This window comes from Schistocerca serialis, chromosome 5 (genome assembly GCF_023864345.2).
Source record: "Schistocerca serialis cubense isolate TAMUIC-IGC-003099 chromosome 5, iqSchSeri2.2, whole genome shotgun sequence".
Classification (NCBI taxonomy): domain Eukaryota; kingdom Metazoa; phylum Arthropoda; class Insecta; order Orthoptera; family Acrididae; genus Schistocerca; species Schistocerca serialis.
Window position 1 is genome coordinate 17,755,451 of NC_064642.1, and position 21,626 is coordinate 17,777,076.

At 42.4% G+C, this 21,626-nt stretch overlaps 1 protein-coding gene across 2 annotated transcripts in view; it reads right to left on the reverse strand.

The window, feature by feature from the left end:
* LOC126480803 (BRCA1-associated RING domain protein 1-like) overlaps nt 1–21,626 on the reverse strand; it is a 164,207-nt gene that overhangs the window by 94,993 nt on the left and 47,588 nt on the right. Inside the window, exon 4 of one of the 2 annotated variants that reach the window (XM_050104122.1) lies at nt 20,785–20,880. The exons of the other annotated variant lie outside the window; for it this stretch is intronic. Within the exon in view, the coding sequence (XP_049960079.1) occupies nt 20,785–20,880 (96 nt within the window). The remainder of the gene's footprint in view (nt 1–20,784; nt 20,881–21,626) is intronic. 2 annotated transcript variants of the gene reach the window in all.

The following is a 21,626-nucleotide window of genomic DNA, read 5'->3' on the forward strand; positions in this document are numbered from 1 at the left end:
GTTTGTCGCCAAGATATCTAATATGTTCCCATCTCAAGTTGGTTTTCTAACCAACTGCTCAAGGTTGTATGTTGAGAGCACTCCTAGAATAACTTCACACGAATCTTTGCTTCTGCCCCCTGTGATAAACGTGTAATTTTCCGAGCCAATGGATGCTAGATTAAAGTCTCCACCTATAACTAATGGATAATTTGGATATTTACTTCTTATGTACTCAAGACTTTCCCTGAAATATTCTGTGACATTTGTTGCGGATGCTGGTAGTCTATAAAAACATCCTAACAGAATGGTCAATCCTTGTCTGATTGATAGCTTCATCCAGACTATTTCTCAACACAGGTATGGCAATTTAAAACAATATCCACTTTGATGCTTGTAGTGTAGGCTGAAGTGAATTCTCCAGATGAGTGTCAGTGATTTGAGATAATAAAAACGGTTTGAAAAGCCTGTAAGGGTGTTGCAGGGTAGGTTGTGCCGAGATATAATTATCAAGGGGAAAAAAAATCAGTATGTTGTGCTGTTTCTGAGTTAATTATCATTGAAGTTAGCCACTCAGGCTGTTGCACGCAAATGCAAGTGGCCCACCAGCTACAAGTAATGTCAGTTGTTCTCAAATCGTATATGATACCACATGAGATTGCTCACCCTTTGCTCGGATTCAGTCCTTACTACTGTGCCACGTCCAATTTTTTTATCACTCTCTCGTTCGGTTTTAGGAAACAAAGTGAAGAACATGTTTGGCGACACTGTCTCTGGTGTGACTGCTTGAAGTTGCGAGCACACAGCCTCATTGGCTAATTTCAATGCTAATTAACTCAGGAATGGTTTTTTCCTTAAAAATTATTTCTCAGCACAACCCACCCTGCAATAACATTACAAAATTTTTTGACTGTTTCACATTCAAAGTCTTTTGCATCAACTGTCTACGGGTGATAGATCAAGTCACGAGGAAGAACTTTTCTTCGAGACAAAATGTTCATCGATGCCCAGGCATATTTCATTTAGGGTTTTGCCCCTGAAAGATGTCGGTGGCACGCATACACAATGTGTGTTGCTTATAATCCAGTGAGCTGCTCCAAGTGAAAGGGAACATGCTTCTAAAGTACACTCCCAGAAAAAATTTAGTATACCTGGAACAACGATGTCAATTTTGACCTGATGGCAGCATACGCCACCTGGGGAACAGTAGATGTACTGATAATGGTTTCATCACTGTCTGCCTACAGATAGTGTAGTGGCGTAGCTACCAGAATGCCACCTGTGTCTACCCTTTAATACGGAATGCTCACAGCCGGAAGTCTCAGTGTGGTGCAAACGTGTGAACAAAGCAGGCAACCATGCCATGGAGCCATGGAGATGCACTCTCCACGGAGATGCACTCATGCTTCCTCCAGCCAAATGAGCGAGTTTGAAAGGAGTCAAATTGTGGCATTCCGAGTGGCAGGATGGTCCTTTCAGAGATGGTTGGTTGGTTTAAAGGTGTGGGGGGGGGGGGGGGGGGGGGGTGACCAAACAGCTAGGTCAGCAGTCCCTTGTTCCCATTAAAATAGTTCCACAAGGGTGGGAGCAAAATAATCGAAACATACAAAATACAGCTGGAAAAAAAGGAGAAAACCACAAGAATGACAGAAAGGCAACAAACACTAAAATGGACTAAATCGGACAAGAAAGACACAGAGAGATGCAAGAAACATGTAGAACAGACCAAAACAAGAGAGCAGATTACCATGGCTGGCTGCCCATGAGAATAAAAAGGAGAAGCCAGCCACTCTGAAACACATTAAAACCCTAAAAGCACTGGGGTGGAGGACACAGAGGGACAAAGGACATGCACTAAAACTTAGATCAAATGATAAAATACCCCCTCACAAATAAAACGTAAAACTAAAGTTGCTGTTGAGGCATTGTCACCCAACACAGAAGATACGATGCTGGGAAATTTAAAAGTTGTCTGCAGAGTGGCTAAATGTGGGAAGTCCAGCAAGAAGTGGACGACCGCCACTTGTGAGTCACAGCGACACAGAGGTGGGCCCTCATAACAGAGGAGGTAACCATGCCTTAGCCACATATGGCGAATGCGGAGCCGGCAGAGTACAACTGATTCCCTGTGAGAGGACTGCATGGAAGACTTCCACACATTCATAGTCCCCATAATGACACACAGTTTGTTGTGCGTAATGTTATGCCATTCCGTTACCCAAAGCCGAAAAACCCTGTGGCGTAAGACAGAACGCAGGTCAGTTTCAGAGATGCCCATCTCTAGAAGCTGTTTCCGCGTAGCCTGTCGGCAAATTCGTTGCCTGGCATTCCAACATGTCCTGGAGTTCACACAAACACCACTGAACCATGGGACCATTCCAGGGCACGGATGGACTCCTGAATGGACACTACCAAAGGACGGCGAGGGCAGCACTAGTCGATAGCTTGTAGGTTACTCAAGGAGTCAGTGCACAGGAGAAATGACTCAGCAGGGCATGAGCAGCTGTGCTCAAGAGCACGAAATATGGCTACCAGCTCTGCAGTAAAGACACTGCAGCCATCTGGCAAGGAGTGCTGTTCAATATGTCCTCCATGAACATACGTCAAGTGTATATGACCATCAGCCATCGAGCCGTCGGTGTAAACCACTTCATGGCCCTGGTACATGTCGAGAATCAAAAGGAAGTGATAGCGGAGAGCCGCAGGGTTAACGGAGTCCTTAGGGTCATGCGAAAATTCTAGGTGTACACCATGGAGGTGTATGTGACTGAACCTCAAGGAGAGGTGGTAACGGGAAGGACTCCAGTACAGACAGAAGGGACCAGACGCAAACCACAATCGTAAGCCCTGACCTGGGCCGCCGATGCGGGAGATGAACTGCCGTGGTTGGGAAAAGGAGACGGTAATTCGGATGCATAGGGGAACGACAAATGTTTGCAACGTAACTGGTAAGCAGTTGTGCACGTCTAACTTCCAATGGAGGGGCTCCAGCCTTTATCAGAACACTGGCCACCGGTCTCATTCTAAAAGCTCCCGTTGCTAAGCAAACGCCACAGTGGTGTACTGGGTCAAGGAAACACAACGCTGAGGGCGCCACCGAACCATAAACCAGGCTCCCATAGTCGAAGTGGGATTGAACAAGGGCTCTGTAGAGCTGCAGCAGCGTACAGTGATCTGCACCCCAATTGGTGTTGCTCAGGCCATGGAGGCATTGAGGTGCTGCCAGCACTCCCACTTAAGCTGACGATGATGAGGTAGCCAAGCCAATCGGGCGTTGAAAACCAGTCCTAAGAATCGATATGTCTCCACTACAGTGAGTGGATCATCATTAAGATAAAGTTCAGGTTCCAGATGAATGGTACAACGCCAACACAAGTGCATGACACATGACTTCGTGGCTGAAAAACTGGAGGCCGTGAGCTAGAGCCCATGACTGCGCCTTGTGAATGGCTCCCTGTAAGCGCAGCTCAGCAACACTAGTATTGGAGGAGCAATACAAAATGTGGAAGTCACCCGCATACAGGGAAAAGGAGACCGGCGGCCAAACAGCTGCTGCTAGGCCATTTTGATGGCCACTAAAAATAAAGATATACTAAATACGGAACCCTGCGGAACGCCTTTCTCCTGAATATGGGGGGAACTATGGGAGGCACCGACTTGGGCAGTAAGTTTTGCACAAAAATCAGGAGTGGGCCCCGGAGACCCCACTCATACAATGTGGCAAGGATATGATGTCGCCAGGTCGGGTTGTATGCTTTACATAAGTCAATCAAGACAGCAACGAGGTGTTGGCATCTGGAAAAGGCTGTTCAGACAGCAGACTCGAGGGAAACAAGATTATCAGTGGTAGAACGACCCTGGCGGAAGCCCGCCCTGACATGGAGCCAGTAGGCACCGCAACTCCAGGACCCAATCCAACCGCCGACTCACCATACGTTCCAGCAGCATACAAAGAAAGTTGGAGAGGCTGAGGGGCCGACAGCTATCCACATCAAGCAGAATTTTACCAGGTTTTAGCACCGGAATGGTGGTCCTCTCCTGCCACTGCGATGGAAAGACACCATCGCACCAGATGAGGTTGAAGGTGACAAGGAGATATTGCTTGTATTCAGACGGGAGATGTTTAATCATCTGACTGTGGATCCGATCTGCCCTAGGAGCTGTGACGGAGCAATGTGCAAGGGCACTGAGGAGCTCCCACTCTGTAAATGGGGCATTATAGGGTTCACTGTGGCGTGTTGTGAACGAGAGGACTTTCCATTCAATCCCCTGTTTGATGATGCAAAGGCTGGGGTGTAGTTATCCGATGCAAGGGTTCGAGCCTAGTGCTCGAGCATAGTGCTCAGCAAAGTTCTCAGCAATCATATTTGCGTCAGTAGAGAGGATGCCATTGATGTTAATGCCAGGGACACCTGTTGGGGTCTGGTACCCAAAAAGACATCTGATCTTCGACCAGACTTGGGAAGGTGACGTGTGGCACCCAATGGTCGAAACGTACCTCTTTGAACACTCTTGTTTCTGTCATTTTATAAGCAGGAGAGCATGGGCACATAGCCGCTTAAAGGCTATTAGGTGCTCTAGGGAAAGGTGCTGCTTAAATCGCTGTAGAGCTCACCGACACTCCTTAATTGCCTCAGCAACTTCCGGCGACCCCCGCCAGGGGCACCCTAAAGAAAGAGGGATCGCGTTTTCCACTGCAGAAATTATCGTTGTAGTGACTTGCTCAATCACAACATCGATGGAACCACACGGGGGAGATTCAACGGTGACAGCGGAGGTGAAGGCTACCCTGTCCGACTTGTTTAAAGCCCATCTGGGTAGGTCCCCGTGGGCATAATGCTGGGAGAGTGACAGGAAGTGGGGGGAGTGATCACTACCTCACAGGTCGTCAAGTGGATAGATGGGAGGAGTTCTGGGCTGAAAATTGATAAATCAATCGCCGAGTAACTATAATGAGCCACACTGAAATGTGTGGCTGCCCCAATATTTAAGACGCAGAGGTCAAGTTGGGACAGTTAAATTTTCAGCATCTCTGCCAGGGCCAGTAAGCATGGTGCTACCCTACAAGTGGTTATGGGCGTTAAAACTCCCAAAAGTAGAAAAGGTTTATGGAGTTGATCAATTAGTGCAGCCAATACGTTCAGGAGTACCGCACCATATGGAGGGAGATATACGTTGCAGCCAGTTATTTCCTGCATCATCCGTATCCTGACAGCCACAGCTTCAAGAGGAGTTGAAGGAACACAGGTTCACTACACAGGGCATAAATGCAAACTCCACCTGACACTCTATTATATTCGCTATGGTTCTTGTAATATCCCCTGTAGCCGCAAAGGGCAGGGGTCTGCATTGCCCGCAACCAGGGTGGGCAATGCAGAAAGCAGGTGTAAAGCTTAACAGTTTTATTAGCTCAGCCAGGTGGTGGAAAAAACCGCCGCAATTCCACTGGAGGATGGATGACATAATCTTGCGACTGGGAAGGCATGAAATACTCAATGAGGTAGTCTACGTCTCTGGGTCACCTGCTGCCACCGACTTATTTCCTGAACAGGCTATTCCATTGAGTCTGAGGGTCTATCGAGATCTAGGTCCTCAGCAGACAGCAGAATCTTCACCTCATCCTCAGACGTAAAGCTTGTAAGCAACGGTGGTGTGGGAGCCACCACAGGTTCCTTTGGTATTGGGGGTCTTCTTTCTGGATTTCTCTCGCTGATCCTTGGATTTCTCTGGCTGGAAAAGCTTCACTAATTCAGTCTCTGGGACTGAGGATGATTGTGAAGCCCTACAACCAGCTGCTTTTGGGCACTTCAGCCCTGGCAGGTGTCATCTTTCCCACTAACAGAAACCTGGGAAGGGAGGGACCCAAGGCACCCCTTACTAGCGAGAGGAGCTGAAGAAGACTTACACTTCTCTGGCTGAGACGTGGGGACTGGTGTCCCCGAAGGTTGTGGAGACAGTGCTCCTGAGGCAGGTGGTGCGGGAGCAACAGAGATGGAAGTGCCCTCCACCATCAAGGGGGCAGGTGTAGTCTTCCAGCTCTGAGAGCCGAATGGAACTCTCTGAACTGATGGGGCTACAACTGTTCTCATAGCGACAGCATAAGAGGAGGTCATAGCCACAGGATGTAGGCACTCAAATCTCCTATTGGCCTCAGTGTAGGTCAGTCAGTCCAGGGTCTTGTATTCCATGGTTTCCCTTTCTCATTGTAAAATCCTGCAGTCTCGTGAGCAAGGGGAATGATGCTCTCCGCAGTTGACACAGATGGGAGCTGGGACTCATGGAGTATTGGAATGGGATGGACATCCACAATCTCAACATGTGATGCTGGAAGTACAGCGGGAAGACATATGTCTGAACTTCCAGCACTTACAGCAGCACATTGGGGGAGGAATATATGGCTTTACATAACAACGGTAGAACTTCACCTTGACCTTCTCGGGTAATGTGTCACCCTTGAAGGTGAAGATCAAGGCACCGGTGGCAACCCAATTATCCTTCGGACCCTGATAGACGCGCCGGACGAAATGAACTCCTCGTAGCTCTATGTTGGCATGCAGATCTTCGTCAGACTGCAAAAGAAGGTCCCGGTGAAATATAATTCCCTGGACCACATTTAAGCTTTTACGAGGCGTGTTGGTAACGGAAACATCCCCCAGCTTGTCACATGCGAGTAATGCCCGTGGCTGGGCAGAGGATGCCATTTTTATCGAGACTGACCCTGACCGCATTTTGGACAAACCCCCTACCTCTCCAAACTTGTCGTCTACATGCTCTACAAAAAACTGAGGTTTCATCGAGACTAAGGTGTCCCCATAAGCTCTCGTACACACGACGTACCGGGATGAATATGGTTCGCTGCCATCCTTAGCCTGGCACTCCTCCGTTGGTGTGGCCAGGGAGGAGAACAATTTAGGATCATACTTCCTTGGATTTTACTGAGACTTGGAATGCTTAAAGACTGCTGGCATTTGATCACCAGCAAGTGATGACGAGGTATGCTTCACTGTGCATCATAAGCCCTGATGCCACACACTCCGACCAGGGACACTCCCCACAGGCGCCACCCAGCCTCAACAAAAGCCACCTGGCAGGATGATCATTGCTGGAAGTCCTGATGCCCCAGGGTGACAAGCATCTACTCCTTGGCATATGTGGGGAGTTAAACACGCAGGCATCAGCAGAGTGTTCCCTGTGTAGTCAGGGGGCTAGAACCAACAGAGTACATGGCGGCCCTGCCACAAATGACTGGCTACTGTGCTGAATATGGGCTGCAAAGAATTCCATGGTCACCGTCGGCGCAGTAAAGACACTGCATAGTGGGTGGGGGAAATCGCATCCAGGAAGATGTCCTCACTCACGAGATGGAGGATGAGCAGGACTGCAATGCCACATTGAGAAAGTGGGCTAAAGATCTCAATGCACAATGGACACGATGCACCATGTAAGGCGCCTTTCCCCAATCGGCTCACTCTTGAGGAAAATTTCGAAAAATGGAGGTCAAACCCTGCAGAGGACAATCACATAAGGGCCGAAAACTGTGGGACTCATTATAGTCACCTCTTACAACAGGCAGGAATACCTCGGTCCTATTCTAACCCCCGGGCCCACAGGGGGAAGACCTAGTGAGCACTGACTCATATATTGCATTCAGCCAAGACAAACAGGCCCCATCCCAGGCCTTATGGTCATGGGTGTGACAAGCTACAACTCTCGTTCACTTTTTATGTTTCTGGAGGCGATGCTCGGTACACGTAGAACATTGTTAGACCTATTCTTTAGCTATTCATGTAACAGGATAATGCTAGCCCACACAATGCCCATGAAACTCAATGTGCTCTGCAAGACATGCAACAACTTCCCTGGCCAGAAATATCTCTGGACTTTCTCCAATCTAACTCATGTGGGATACGATGGGATGAGAAGTGACTCTGCAGCATCGTCAACAGAACCGATTGTGGTCTTTTGGTCCAGAGCCGAGTGGAGGGTCTGAATCAGAGGCTCAGGCGGTTCTGTGACCGTGTAGGCTGCAGATTCCATGACTTGTGCCATCAGGTGGTGGACTGCCAGGTTCTGCTTAATAGGTCAGGAGTCCACTACACACAGGAAGTGGCTACACGGGTAGCGGGGGCTGTGTGGAAAGCACTGGGTGGTTTTTTAGGTTAGCAGGTTTCAGGAACCCACAGAAAGGATGTCCGTCTAAATGGGGGCAGGTAAAACACAGTAAGGAAGTTGTAGAAACGATCAGTATTGTAGTTGTAAATTGTTGTAGCTGTGTTGGGAAAGAACCAGAGCCCCAAGCTCTAATAGAAAGCACTGAAGCTCAAATAGTTACAGGTACAGAAAGCTGGCTAAAGCCGGAAATAAGTTCAGCCAAAATTTTTTCAAACCATCTAACAGTGTTCAGAAAGGATAAATTAAATACAGTTGGTAGTGGAGTATTTATTGCTGTCGGAAGAAGTTTGCCTTGTAGTGAAATTGAAGTAGATAGTTCCTGCAAAATAGTATGGGTAGAGGTTATACTTGACAATCGGACTAAACTATTAATTGGATCATTTTACTCAGAAGATATAGTTGCTTAACAGTTCAAAAAAAAACTTGAGTCTCATTTCAAATAGGTACCCCACTCATACAATTACAGTTGGTGGTGACTTCAATCTACCCTCGATATGCCGAAAAATTATACGTTTAAAGTCGGCAGCAGGCATAAAATGTCATCCAAAATTGTACTGAATACTTTCACAGAAAATTATTTTCAACAGTTAGTCCATGAGCCTACTCAAAGCGTAAATGGTTGCAAAAGCATACTTGACCTCTTAGCAATAAATAATCCTGGGCAAATAGGGGGTATCATGACAAATACAGGGATTAGCGACCAAAAGGCAGTTACTGCTAGGGTGAATACCTTAACACCCACAACCATCAAACAGAAATGTGAAGTAAATCTATTTAAAAAAGCCGATAACAATGTTCTTAACGCTTTTTTAAGAGACAGTCTCCACTCCTTCCAAGCTGATCACATAAGCGTAGAAAAGATGTGGAATGATTTCAAAGAGATAGTATCAACAGCAATTGAGAGAGATATACCACAGAAATTAATAAGTGATGGTACTGATCCCCCATGGTACACAAAACAGGTCAGGTCACTGTTGCAGAAGCAATGAAAAAAACATGCCAAATCTAAAAGAGCGCAAAATCCCGAAGATTGGCAAAGTTTTGCAGAAGTTCGAAATTAGTGCGTGCTTCAATGCGAGATGCTTTTAATAATTTTCACAACGAAACTGTATCTTGGAATCAGGCAGAAAACCCAAAGAGATTCTGGTCATATATAAAGCACACCAGTGGCAAGACACAATCAATACCTTCACTGCGCGATAACAACGGTGAAGTCACTGATGACAATGCCACTAAAGCAGACTTATTAAACACAGTTTTCCAAAACTCCTTCACCAAAGACGACAAAGTAAATATTCCTGAATTCCAATCAAGAACAACTGCGAAGATGAGAAACATAGAAGTAGATATCTTTAGTGTAGCAAAGCAGCTAAAATCACTTAATAAAGGCAAGGCTTCCGGTAAAGATCGTATACCAGTCAGGTTCCTTTCAGTGTATGCAGATGAAATAGCTCCATATTTAGCAATTATATACAACCGCTCGCTCACAGAAAGTTCCGCACTCACAGAAAGTTCTGTACCTAAATACTGGAAAGTTGCTCAAGTCACACTAATACCTAATAAGGAAAATAGGAGCAATCTGCTGAATTACAGGCCCACATCACTAACGACGATCTGCAGTAGGGTTTTGGAACACATACCGTATTCAAAGAAAACAATTCAGAAAATATCATTCTTGCGGAACACAACTACCTCTTTATACTCATAAAGTAATGATGCTATCGACAGGGGATGTCAAATTGACTCCATATTTTTAGATTTTGAGAAGGCTTTCGACACCGTTCCTCACAAGTGTCTTCTAACCAAACTGTGTGCCTGTGGAATATCATCTCAGTTGTGCAACTGGATTTGTGATTTCCTGTCAGAAAGGTCACAGTTCGCAGTAATAGATGGAAAGTCATTGAGTGAAATAGAAGTAATATCCAGCATTCCCCAAGGAAGTATTATAGACCCTTTATTGTTCCTGATCTATTAATGACATACGAGACAATCTGAGTAGCCCTCTTAGATTATTTGCAGATGATGCTGTCATTTACCATCTTGTAAAATCATCAGATGACCAAAATTCATTACAAAATTATTTAGATAAGATATCTGTGTGGTGCGAAAAGTGGCAATTGACCCTGAAAAATTAAAGTGTGAAGTTATTCACATGAGTATCAAAAGAAATCAGCTAAATTTCGATTACACGGTAAGTTACACAAATCTGAAGGCTGTAAATTCAACTAAATACTTAGGGATTATAATTACAATAACCTAAATTGGAACGATCATGTAGATAATGTTGTGGGTAGAGCAAACCAAAGACTTCGATTCATTGACAGAACACTTAGAAGGTGCAACACATCTATTAAAGAGACTGCTTATACTACACTTGTCTGCCCTATTCTGGAGTATTGCTGTGCTGTGTGGGATGTGTATCAGGTGGGACTGACGGATGCTGTGGAGGAACATAATGCGTAAGGTTAACACCATCACAGTCATACACGAGAATCAGCATAACTTTCACCATACTGAGGCTCTGACACACTATCGACTTTTGCGGCAACCCATAATGATGCCATTTGTTGGATTGACGTTTTAGTTTTGGCTCATACAATATGGCCCATGTCTCATCCGGTGTTAAGATACAACGTCAGAAAGCCCCTCCTTCCCACTCGTACCACTCCAAGTGTGTCTGAGCACCATCGTAACACATCCATTTCTGCTTTTCCGTCAAGTCATGCAGAACCCATCCTGATGCAATTTTTCACATACCCAGGCATTCCTTCAAGATGCAAAGCCCAGTCATATGCACTAATCCAGTTTCGTGGGCGAGCTCACAAACTGTATGGCATCAGTCACTGTCCACTAATGTGGCAACAGCATGCACATCTTCTTCAGAGATGCTAGGATGACCTGCCCGATGCATATCTTCCACAGTTTGCCGACCTTCGTTGAAAGCTTTTACCCAACATGCCACTGTTCTGTACGGCAATGCCGATTCCCCGCGTGCCTCTTTAAGACCTCGATGACACTGTTGTGCTGTATGACCTCTGGCACATTCAATCTTGATCCAACTCCATTGCTCGTGTTTCAAAAACATAGTGACACTGTTACGTTAGACTGCTCGCTCACAAGTGACTGTGTTTCCCTCGATTGTGCGCACACCGGTGACGTCGCATGTGCGAGTCCATGTTCTCGGAGGTAAGGTAGGTATGTCAACAACGTGTCCTATGAGCAACAATAGTAGATTCCATTGCATAGTGTCCCCCCAGCGGTGTTGCCACTATTTAAGTTCCAACCTATGTACTTTGATATTGATGGAACATGGTTCAAAATTGTTTTATTTGAAAATGTCTCTGGAATAATAGTTAAACCTGCACCTTTTCACTGTAGGATGCAAAATATTCAACAGCTGAATTGACATGTGTGAAAAATTCCTGGCAAGAGGTGCAAGAGTGGTTTGGTTAATTTTCTTCTGAACATGGAATTTCTACTTTGAAGAGTGTGGTCAGCTTTGCTGCAGTGTATTCTACCATGGCTTTAGCAATTTCTCGCACTTTCTTGATGCAGAGAGCTTACGACTCAACTTCACTGACCATAGTTTCTTAACAGGAGTAACACCTAACTCTGTAATGACTGGTTCAGGGTATTTAATTCGACCTCTATTGATGCAAAATTTGCATCATCTGCACCATGGAAAGCTTCACCATGTTCAGAGACTATAATTGTTGTTATTCTGTCAAAACATTTAGAACACAAAAAGTCGTCACTGGATACATCTTCACTTTGAAACAGAGTCTTCAAATGAGAACACTTATTCCCAACCTGAACAAAGTATTTTTTTTTTGTGTGTGTCTTATATATCATTCTTTTATGGATATGCAAATGGTCAGCACACTTCACTCCCTTGTGGCCCCAGTCAGAAGACATTGCAAACAGTCCTTTTCACAAAACACACTGCAACTGTGTCAACTGGCAAATTCCTCACCAAAACACAGAACTCACTGGATGCTCTCAGATTTCTTAGAAGCCTCTTCAGTAAACAAATTAGCACTGAACAACTACAATACAGAAACCTGCAATGAACAACCATGACAGAGAAACTACAGCAGAATGTAAGAAATATCTGCAATGATAAAAGTGGAAAGAAATAACTCCAACAAAGGAAGTGATAAGAAATAACTGCAACAAAGACAATAGAAATAAACATTCTAACAAAGACATTAGTAAGAACCAACTACTGTGAAGACATACATTACCCTTGAAAGTTTTAAAAAAGATTTTTTAAAATAAAACCTGTCCAACTTAAAAGTGGAATCTCTCCTTTATAGAGAACAAAGTACTACATGGTACTAATCAACAGCAAAAATCTAACTTTTCTGGATTGGCATATCTGAAATTTTTTTTTTCTGTAAATTATAAAAAAACAATTCAAAAGGCAACAGTAAAAGTACTATGACAGATATGTCCAAATGGAGGTTACCATTGTAATCATAAAACAATTATCTTTCAAATAAAAAAACTCTAACAAAATATATAGAACTGTTACAGAGATACAGCATTTTAAGAATTTTTCTGAAATTCACATCTTCAAAATGGTATTAATAGTGTCATCTTTGGAGACCAGTATCTCGGGGCAGAAATTTGTTTGGAGAAAACAAAAAAAATATGTGTTTCTTACTTGCTCCTGAATTTTGACATATGCTACATTCAATAACATCAGAGACTATGAAGGTAACCCCCTTGCCTGAAGTGATAATCTTATGCCTTATGCAATGTGTCGTGCTCAAGATTTTCTCCGCTAATCGCGTAACCAGGTACTGTCAGGTTATTTATTTCTGTTACAGGCATTATCTTACTTTTATCAGTATTTAAATAATTCATTACAGAATGTGCAAATTTTGTCAACTTCTTTCTGCAATGCCTTGCAATCCTCCAATGACTATGTTTTCATGTAGTCAACAGTATCATCAGCAAACAGTCTTATTTTTCGAAAATAGTGGTTTACACGCAGCTGTATTGCCAGTTTAATAAACAACTGGTTTCGGTAGAAACGGACCATCCTTAGGTACAACGTGACATTATAATTGCATGCATGACAAGTCATAACTATTAACAAGCACCATGCCATAAACAGTGTGTTAATTCAGCTATAAAAATGTAGCACATAAAACACATAGTAGATCTGTGGCAATGTCCAACAGCAGCCGACCCCTTCATCGTGATCACACAATATCCACAGTTCCTAGCCATACCTACACATGAACATAGACCAGAAATGGTGGAGACTAAATTGAATTTACATAAAAACTAAATTGGGAGGTATAAGCATACTTTAGGCTCATGGTGCAGTAAGAATCTCTGTACGCATTGCTGATGTCACAGGATCTAAATCACTACTAAGTGTTACCTAATGGTCACTGGTTTATATTAACAGTGGTCTTCAAGAACCCTTCAGTTACATGGTCCTAGCTCTGGTAAATATAAAAACAAGTGTAGAAATTAAAAAGCACTATGCAAACACACAAAAATTGCTGCTTATTTCTAAAATGATACACATACACTATGTGATCAAAAGTATCCGACACCTGGCTGAAAATGACTTAAAAGTTCGTAGTGCTCTCCATTGCCAATGCTGGAATTCAGTATGGTGTTGGCCCACTCTTAGCCTTGATGATGGCTTCCACTCTTACAGGCATACATTCAGTCAGGTGCTGGGATGTTTCTTGGGGAATGGCAGCCCATTCTTCACGGAGTGCTGCACTGAGGAGAGGTATCGATGTGCGTCGGTGAGGCCTGGCATGAAGTCGGCATTCCAACACATCCCAAAGGTGTTCTGCAGGATTCAGGTCAGGACTCCATGCAGGTCAGTCCATTAGAGGGATGTAATTGTCGTGTAACCACTCTGCCACAGACAGTGCATTATGAACAGGTGCTCGATCGTGTTAAAAGATCCAGTCGTCATCCCCGATTAGCTCTTCAGCAGTGGGAAGCAAGAAGATGCAACATAGGCCTGTGGTGTGATATTGCCATGCAAGACAACAAGGGGTGCAAGCCCCCTCCATGAAAAACAAGACCTCACCATAACACCACTGCCTCCAAATTTCAATGTTTGCATTACACACGCTGACGGATGAATTCACTGGGCATTCGCCATACCCACACCCTGCCGTCGGATTGCCACATTGTGTACCGTGATTCGTCACTCCACACAACAGTTTTTCCACTGCTCAATCGTCCAATGTTTGCACTCCTTACACCAAGCGAGGTGTTGTTTGGCATTTACCAGCGTGGTGTGTGGTTTATGAGCAGCCGCTTGACCATGAAATCCAAGTTTTCTCATCTCCCGCCTAAGTGACAAAGTACTTGCAGTGGATCCTAATAGAGTTTGGAATTCCTGTATGATGGTCTGGATAGATGTCTGCCTATTACTCACGATGACCCTCTTCAACTGTCGACAGCTTCTGTCACAGTCAACAGATGAGGTCGGCCTTACGCTTTTGTGCTGTACATGTCCCTTCACATTTCCACTTCACTATCACAGCAGAATCAGTGGACATAGCGATGTTTAGGAGTGTGGAAATCTCACGTACAGGCGTATGACACAAGTGACACCCAATCACCTGACGACATTCGAAGTCCGTGAGTTCCGTGGTGTGCCTCATTCTGCTTTCTCACGATGTCTAGTGACTACCGAGGTTGCTGATATGGAGTACCTGGCGGTAGGTGGCAGCACAATGCATCTGATATGAAAAACGTATGTTTTTTGGAGTGTCCAGATACTTTTGATCACATAGTGTAAGAAAATTAACCTTAGCACAGTGACAAAACTTGAGGCTTCGGCTGCTGCAAGAGTTGCTGTGTCTAGTGCTGATAACATGTGATCCAAAGCTCATGGTCAGTTGTATAGTGTATCTGCACTACACAGAAGCTGTCCTATGCAAGTGCTTCTAGGTTAAAGGCACTGTGGCATGCCTGATCACAATCCGTATTCGTAGCAACACGTATGTTCATATTTTTGCAGCTGCTTTTTGGCCAGATGTTTGAGCGGTGTGAAATCAAAACGCCTTATAAAATACACATTGGGCTTTACTCCAAATTGTCATAGACAGATGAATTGTGGGAAATGGACAAATGAGGTATCTCATTGACCGTTATGACGTTTAGTTTCTCAAAATAATACTTAATTACTTGAAAGTAATCTGGACAATTAAGGAAAAACTTATTTAGTGATTTGAGGGAAACTTGAAATATTTATTTCTCCTCTGAATCAGTCTTGTATAATACACACACATGCAGATAAATAAAACATACGTTTAATATTGGAAAAATTCATAGTATGATGTGATGGTTTGATGACATGAAGTGATATAATAAAAATTTACAAACCCTGATTTTGCTTGCTTACTTTTTGTTACTGTTTTAGTTTATTTTCACATCCCTCTCACACATACACACATCAAGTGCCTGGTTGGCATATTTATGGATTACAACTCCTTACAAGGATATTAAGCTGCCTCCCTCCCTCCCTCCCTCTTGGTTTTCATAGTTGCAGATGGTATAAATACAACCTTTTTTTGCACATATTTTACATTAGTTTTTGTTTATTTTCCAAAAATCACTCATGCATTCAGATACAGTGTAAAAGCAATGATCAGGCAAGAACATTTTTATGTTCTTATTAAACAAAGTCAGAGACTTGCTCTTTTTTTATTTCTGATGGCAGACTGTTGTACAGTTGAATGCTGTGGATAAATCATGAATTTTTAAAGCCAGAGGTATGCGTTTTTTGAATCATGAACAGCTGTTGCTAGTTGTGTGAATGGAGTGCCAAAAAGTTCATCTTTTCAATGCCTAGCTATTGTGCTATGTTGTGAGCTATAATCTTGTAGACTGTTTTAGAGACCCTTCAGATGCTGAAAAAAGTGCTCTCTGGTCATGAGCATGACTCCAAACAGTAAATGTTTCACTGTAACTGCATTATTATGTTCATCTTCTCTATACCAAGGTACTTGGCTACTTTCTGAACTGTTACATAAAGAAATAGCCTGTCACCAGGCTCAGTGAACTCTGTGGAGACACGGCCCTTCTACCTCTAGAAATTGCACTCTTCTGTGTAGAAGTTTGATGTGGAGTGAACTCTGTGTCTTTTGAAAATGGTATAGAACAGAATGTAGCAGTTTTATTGTTTTTTATTTATTGGAACATTTTTAAGAAATTGCTTGTAAAAATAGCAGCTGTTTAACGGTGTGGAGAGTTAGTGGGGTGGGGAGGGGGGGGGGGGGGGGGGAGAAGGAGGTGGAGCTAATGCTTGCTGCATCCTTGATATCTTTGATAAAATCACATATGCCCTCTGAGTCATTCTAAATGGCGAGCGCCTAAGGTTGCTCGGTGTTTGTTTGCTGGTATGAATTTGGTGAACTGGGTTTTTTGAGTTGAGGACTGGAACCGTAAGCTCTGGGCATGCTTCAGCAACCGCCATGTGGCACTGTGGTGGAACAAAGTGTCTAATTACCTTCAATAACAATGTGGAATGCACTCAATGACTGTGATATGACTTTCAGAATGACGAAGAACAGCAATCAGACGTCCTTTCCTTTCAGGCTTTATTAATGCAAACCTAGATTTCGGCTAACAACTAGCCATTATCAGTACTAAAAAATACGGGAAGCACATTGTCAGGAAATAGTATAAAAAGATTGTGGCATAACCTATATTGCTTGTACAGTAGATTACATAACTGTATTTCAAAGTTTTAATGCATGACCTAGTATGTCAGTCCCCTGTTCTTCGGGCTCCTGTCACAGTTCATTTAAGACTACTGTACAATGAAGGTAGGCTTCACAGAGAACACATCGGTTGGCCATATGGCACCCTCTATAGAAACTATGCAATACTTTGGTTTACATGTGTGTATAATGTTAACAGGGTTTCCTCAGTTTCTGAAAATCAAGGAATATCGGGGAATTTCAAACACATCAGGGAAACATCGGGGAAATATGAAAAAATAAAGAGAAACACTGGAAATATCTCGTTTTTGTCTCAGTTAATGAAATGGTTTGCTTACTGAGGTGTCGTGCATCATCGCTGGCCGGGTGCAGCTGAGTACATGCGCCACTTGCCTACTCCCTCATTACTACTGCTTCTCTCTCTCTCTCTCTCCTACCACTCTCTCAGCTTGCAGTCATCGCTGCCACTACTTCTGATGCACCCATTTTCAGACAAAAGCTATGGCTGAAAATTTAGTTGTGAGTGTGTGATTGTCATTTCTATGTGCCTGTGTGTGGCTTGGTAATCATCTTTATGGTGAGTTGCTACCTATCCTCATTATTATTGATTCTCAGAGTATTTGAGCAAGTTATCTGTTGCATGGATTGATCACCATGGTCTCATTTCATCAATATGCTGTCTGCAGCTGGTGAATAACTGGCCACACGAGTGTATTTCCATGATGGGCCAAAACTGCAGGTCGTTTCTGCGGGTATCTGTAATGGATTGGGCCTGCTGATCTGAAGCCATTTGGCTCCCACTAATGTGCAGTCCCTACCTGTCGGATCTAGTATCACTGATCTGCCTGCAGGCAGGGTCTGTCTGTGTGTGGTGTAATGCAGCGGGTTTTCAGGTTTTATCCATATACCCAGGACTGCAGTGCTCCTCAATAGGTCAGAGGTGATGGATTTCAGGAATTGTGACTATCTCACTCCAAGTACATTGTATAGTGTGTGTTCTAGTACATTTTGGCACTTCAAAAGTAGTTTATATGTTATAAAGTACAGATGGTAAGAAGAAGAAAATTGTGTCAGTTGCTGGCGGTTTATACGCCATGTACTAATACATTTCTCGAAAGAAAAATCACACAATACCTGTAAAATAATAGGTATAACATAGTGGATATTAGCTGACAGAATAATGAACATAGTAGAACCAACATTTTATTGGCAGCACCTGTAGTGTTTAATTACACAATTCTTCCTCACCTTATACACTTCTTTCAAGAGGCCTATTTTTTCTGAGGTTATTTCTGAAATCAGTGAAGGTATTTTAAATGTCTTGTGACTTCAAGGAAATGATTATTTTTGTGACCAGATGTGTGCCATTTTATTGAAATAAAATAACATCAGTGGTCTTAATGAAACACGTATACAATTTAGCTTGCTTTACCCATCTAAAAACAGTTCATTACGAAAGATATTGATGTTAGTACTTAAGATTTTTGCTCACATCAGGAAACACCATGTGCTTGCAAGTTTTTTTTAGATATTTCCTCATTTGCACTATTGTGTCTTGTACCACAGCTGCAAAGACAGATTGTCAACTTACACCTTGACTTACCTTTGACCTCAAATTATGTCGGGAAAACGCTAAAACTTGTCTGGAAATCGGGTAAATATTACAGAATTTTACTTGGGGAAACTTGTGGCAACCCTGGTTAATAATGGTAGGGAGATGTTTGTGGCGTGTGTGTGTATGACTATGACTGGTGGATTGCAGAGATTACAGACACCAGTTATGAGTTAAACGAAACTGTAGTGAACTTTATGCTACCACATGGACCAGCTGCTGGACATAAGTTTCCAACTGATGGACAGCAACAACACCATCCGTGCTCACTTCCTGTTCACAATGTTTTGAAAATTTTAAGTGCTCCAGTTCCTGTTGGTTAAACAGGAAGGTATCACTCTATATCAAAGGATGCAGTGGAACACATTTTTAGTTCACTGACTGGCTAATTTCAGTACAAAACAGAGTGCACAGAAGTTTTATAAATTGAAACCTTTAAGTCTTTGGACCTTTCACACACATTTTGGAACCATTTAAAATGCTTGAAAAATGAGTCTCTTACTCATCTTTCAAAACTAAAATTATGTTAAATAAGGCTAGGTTTTGATTTTTATGAGCCTGTTATGTGATAATGTGGTAATAAAACAGTTTTTATGTATGGCAAAAATTTCAATTGCTTATAAAACCTCTTCAACCTAAAAGTGGAAGCTCTCCTTTTCAGGGAATGTAGAACTATATAGTACTAATCAAAATTTTATGGATTGGCATTTTTGGAAAAAAAAATCCATAAATTATAAAAAAGTTCAGAACACTACAGTAAAATAACTTTGACAGGTAAGTCCAAATGGAGGATTTTTTTGTAATCATAAAGCAATTATGTTTCAATGTTTATGGAAGGAGGTTGAGAGAGGAGGGGGAGAGAAGAGAAACATACTCTGTAAAAACCAAAATGTTACTCCACTGGCAAGAATTTCATTCCTAACAGTTCATCTGAAAGTAGAAGATGAATTTTTTTCCAAGAAAAATTGTATTCTCTTTCAGGATGACTTCCGAAATCAAAAATATTCATAGTCAATCTGCAGTTATACTGTACATCCTTTTTAAGTCATTGGTACATAAGTAAAGTCCTCTGACAATTTCAGAAACATGAGACATACTCTATTTTACTAAATGACATGGTTCAGCAAATAAAGAATTAAGTTCCAAAGCATTTATGCTGGAGCAAGAGTCAAGAATGTTTTCAGAAAATCTCTCATCTAATAATAGTCAGAGGCTGAGAAACAGTTTGCCACCTTCACCACATCTCAACTCATCAGCCAAGTGTCATAGAAAGATAATTGTGGCAATCACTCTTTTGATCTTTACTGTATCATACAAACACAAGGAGAGAAGACACGTATGTAGCAATCAATAATCATATTTTCAATCAACAGTAAGATATGCATCTGAAACATTAATTATGTATACGAAAATGTCTGACAGCACCAACCCAAGTATGATGTTGACAACAATGGCTCAGAGTACTTGGAAGAAATCCGCACTTTTGTAACTAGTTCCTCTATAATTACCAAAAGAGGGCTCTCTTACACAGAGAAGCGAAAAGTTTCAGTGTACAGAAGAAACATTTAGGAAGGTAAGTACATTACATGCTTGTTTACTTGGTGAAACTACTGCTGTTCAAAAACATCATACATTTTTAGAACAGTATTCACAGAAGGACATGTTCTGATGTCAGAACTTACACTAAGTACAATATCATTTCCAAACAACAAGGGCTAACAAGAAAACTTTGTCCAGCAGAAATTAAGTGTGGCAATTGCTTTGACCAAGTGTTAAAACAAACAGTAAAAAGGTAATGTGTTTTGACAAAAACATTAGTAATGCTGTAAGGAAGTAACACACAGAGGATTGTGTTTAGAGCTAGACACATCTCATAATTGTCTGCAGTGGTAATATAACAATCACACAATGTACCATCATTAGTCACAACTGAGATTTCACCATGAGGAGTTACCACTTCAACGAACTATAATATGTACATATAAATTTCTTTAAATGAGATGATCCAAAAACTTCACCACAAAAGTTCAAAACAAAGTACGAATACTGTAAAATAAGCAAGCATGCACACACACAAATAGCAGCTCCAAAAATGCAGAATAACTTGTGAAGAAGCACGTAATCTGAGCACATAAGTTTTTTCACTTTATACCAATTTTGATTTGTTGTATATTTTACACGTGTAAACCAACTAAACACACCCATCAGACATAAAAAACGTTGGAAGTGAGTGTAACAATAAAGCTGGCTAACTTCACAGAAGTCAGTAAGACACACAAAATAAATTAAAAAAAAAAAAGACCTTACAGGTGTGTAATACTTCTGCCTTGGAAGTTCTGCTTCAATATGCTGCCTGAGCATTTCAGTGGTTGGAACCCCTGGACGAGAAGTCTGCCCAAACGACTGAAACATCCCAGAATGGTTAAAATGGCACAGAAATAAGGCACAGTTGGTGCAGACCATTCTGTACAATCTAAATAGCTCCTCATAAGGATACTGTAGTCATTTCTGTATTTAACATAACACAGTGACTGTTATGAATGAAAGCTGAAATAGTTAGAACCAACAGTTAATACCGCCACAGCTTTTCTTAACAACAAAAACTCATAAGCACTGAGTACTGTCAGTGTGTCACCCAACTCTGTGAATGACTGTGGTGTATGCAGTCTGTCTTGCATTTTGTTAATAGAAAATGTTTGAATCTGACGAGACAGACTGTAGCAGTGTAATAACAGTTCAGCAGCAGATACAGCACATGGCTGGAGTAATGTTCCGGTTTTTTACTAGCGTGAAAGTACAATAAATATGAACTAAAAATTATGAATATAAACTGTGTGATTCAGTAGTTTGGTGGCACCAAATAAAAGGAAAAAGAAAATAATATCATTCCTCATCTGCTGCCTGAGCTTCATTGTCATTGAGAAGATTGTCAGAAGTTAACATCCCACTCGTGCTGTTACAACTTCCTTTTCCCACCTGCTTCTTCTTTCCCCATGGTTCATAAAGATAAATCTGTGGGATTTTGCAGAGATCTAGGAAACAAGACCAAAATAACATATCCTGCAGTGCACCTGTTTAGGGAATCAGTGAGAAAGTAAGTTATCTTGTTCCCAACATTAATGATAAAGTGCAATTACATTTGAGATCAT